Genomic DNA, 841 nt, shown 5'->3' with positions numbered 1-841 from the left:
CAGCAGCAGCAGCAGCAGCAGCAGCAGCAGCAGCAGCAGAGACTGGGGGATCAAACGCCATGTGCTGCTGCTGCTGCTGCTGCTGACACTTTACTCAGCAGCAGCAGCAGCAGCAGCAGCAGCGTTGAATGTTTGTCTGCTCTTTTTGCATGCCTTCCTTGGCTCTCATCAGCAGTAAAAGACTGCAGCAGCAGCAGCAGCAGCAGCAGCAACGGCAGCCGCAGCAGCACAAGCAGCAGCAGCAGCAGCAGCAGCAGCAGCAGCAAGAAGTATATGAGTATTGATGAGAGGATGCAAATCCAGGGGGGCTTGCTGCTGCTGTCTGAGCTGCTGTCAACAGCACAAGGCAGCGGCTGCATGCAGGCAGCAGCAGCAGCAGCGGAGTGTCAGCAGCAGCAGCAAGAGATTCTGCTGCAGCTGCTGCAGGACCTGCTGCTGCTGCTGCTGCACAGAGGAGAAGACCTAGCCATGGAGGCCCCGGATGCGCTGCTGCTGCTGCTGCGGCTTGTGGGTGTTGTTGCTGCAGCAGAAACAGTAGGAGCAGCAGCAGCAGCAGCAGCAGCATACATCTTGTCTATCCTCGCTGGCTTCGTTGCTGCTCCTCAACAGACAGAAGCAGCAGCAGCAGCAGCAGCAACCGCTGCTGCTGCTGCTGCTGCAGTTGTAGGAGAAGGATCCTTACACCGAGAGGAGGCGCAGCAGCAACACCTGCAGCAGCAGCAGCAGCAGCAGCAGCAGCACCGCGCCCTGCAGCAGCAGCTGCTGCATGTTGCTGCTGCCTTCCACAGCAGGTTGGAAATAGACTGCAACAGCAGGGGACTAGCAGGAGTCCTCAGCAGCA

At 59.1% G+C, this 841-nt stretch overlaps 1 protein-coding gene across 1 annotated transcript in view; it reads left to right on the top strand.

Annotated features, from left to right (window-relative positions):
• Positions 1 to 273: 273 nt before the first annotated feature.
• EMH_0081730 (uncharacterized protein) overlaps positions 274 to 841 on the top strand; it is a gene marked incomplete at both ends in the record, with an annotated part of 2,343 nt that continues 1,775 nt past the window's right edge. The window contains one exon of the mRNA XM_013500423.1: positions 274 to 791. Within this exon, the coding sequence (XP_013355877.1) occupies positions 274 to 791 (518 nt within the window). The remainder of the gene's footprint in view (positions 792 to 841) is intronic.

The sequence above is a fragment of the Eimeria mitis genome, genomic scaffold (genome assembly GCF_000499745.2).
Source record: "Eimeria mitis Houghton genomic scaffold, Emh_scaff5384, whole genome shotgun sequence".
Lineage (NCBI taxonomy): Eukaryota > Apicomplexa > Conoidasida > Eucoccidiorida > Eimeriidae > Eimeria > Eimeria mitis.
This window is presented reverse-complemented; position numbering and strand designations above follow the sequence as displayed.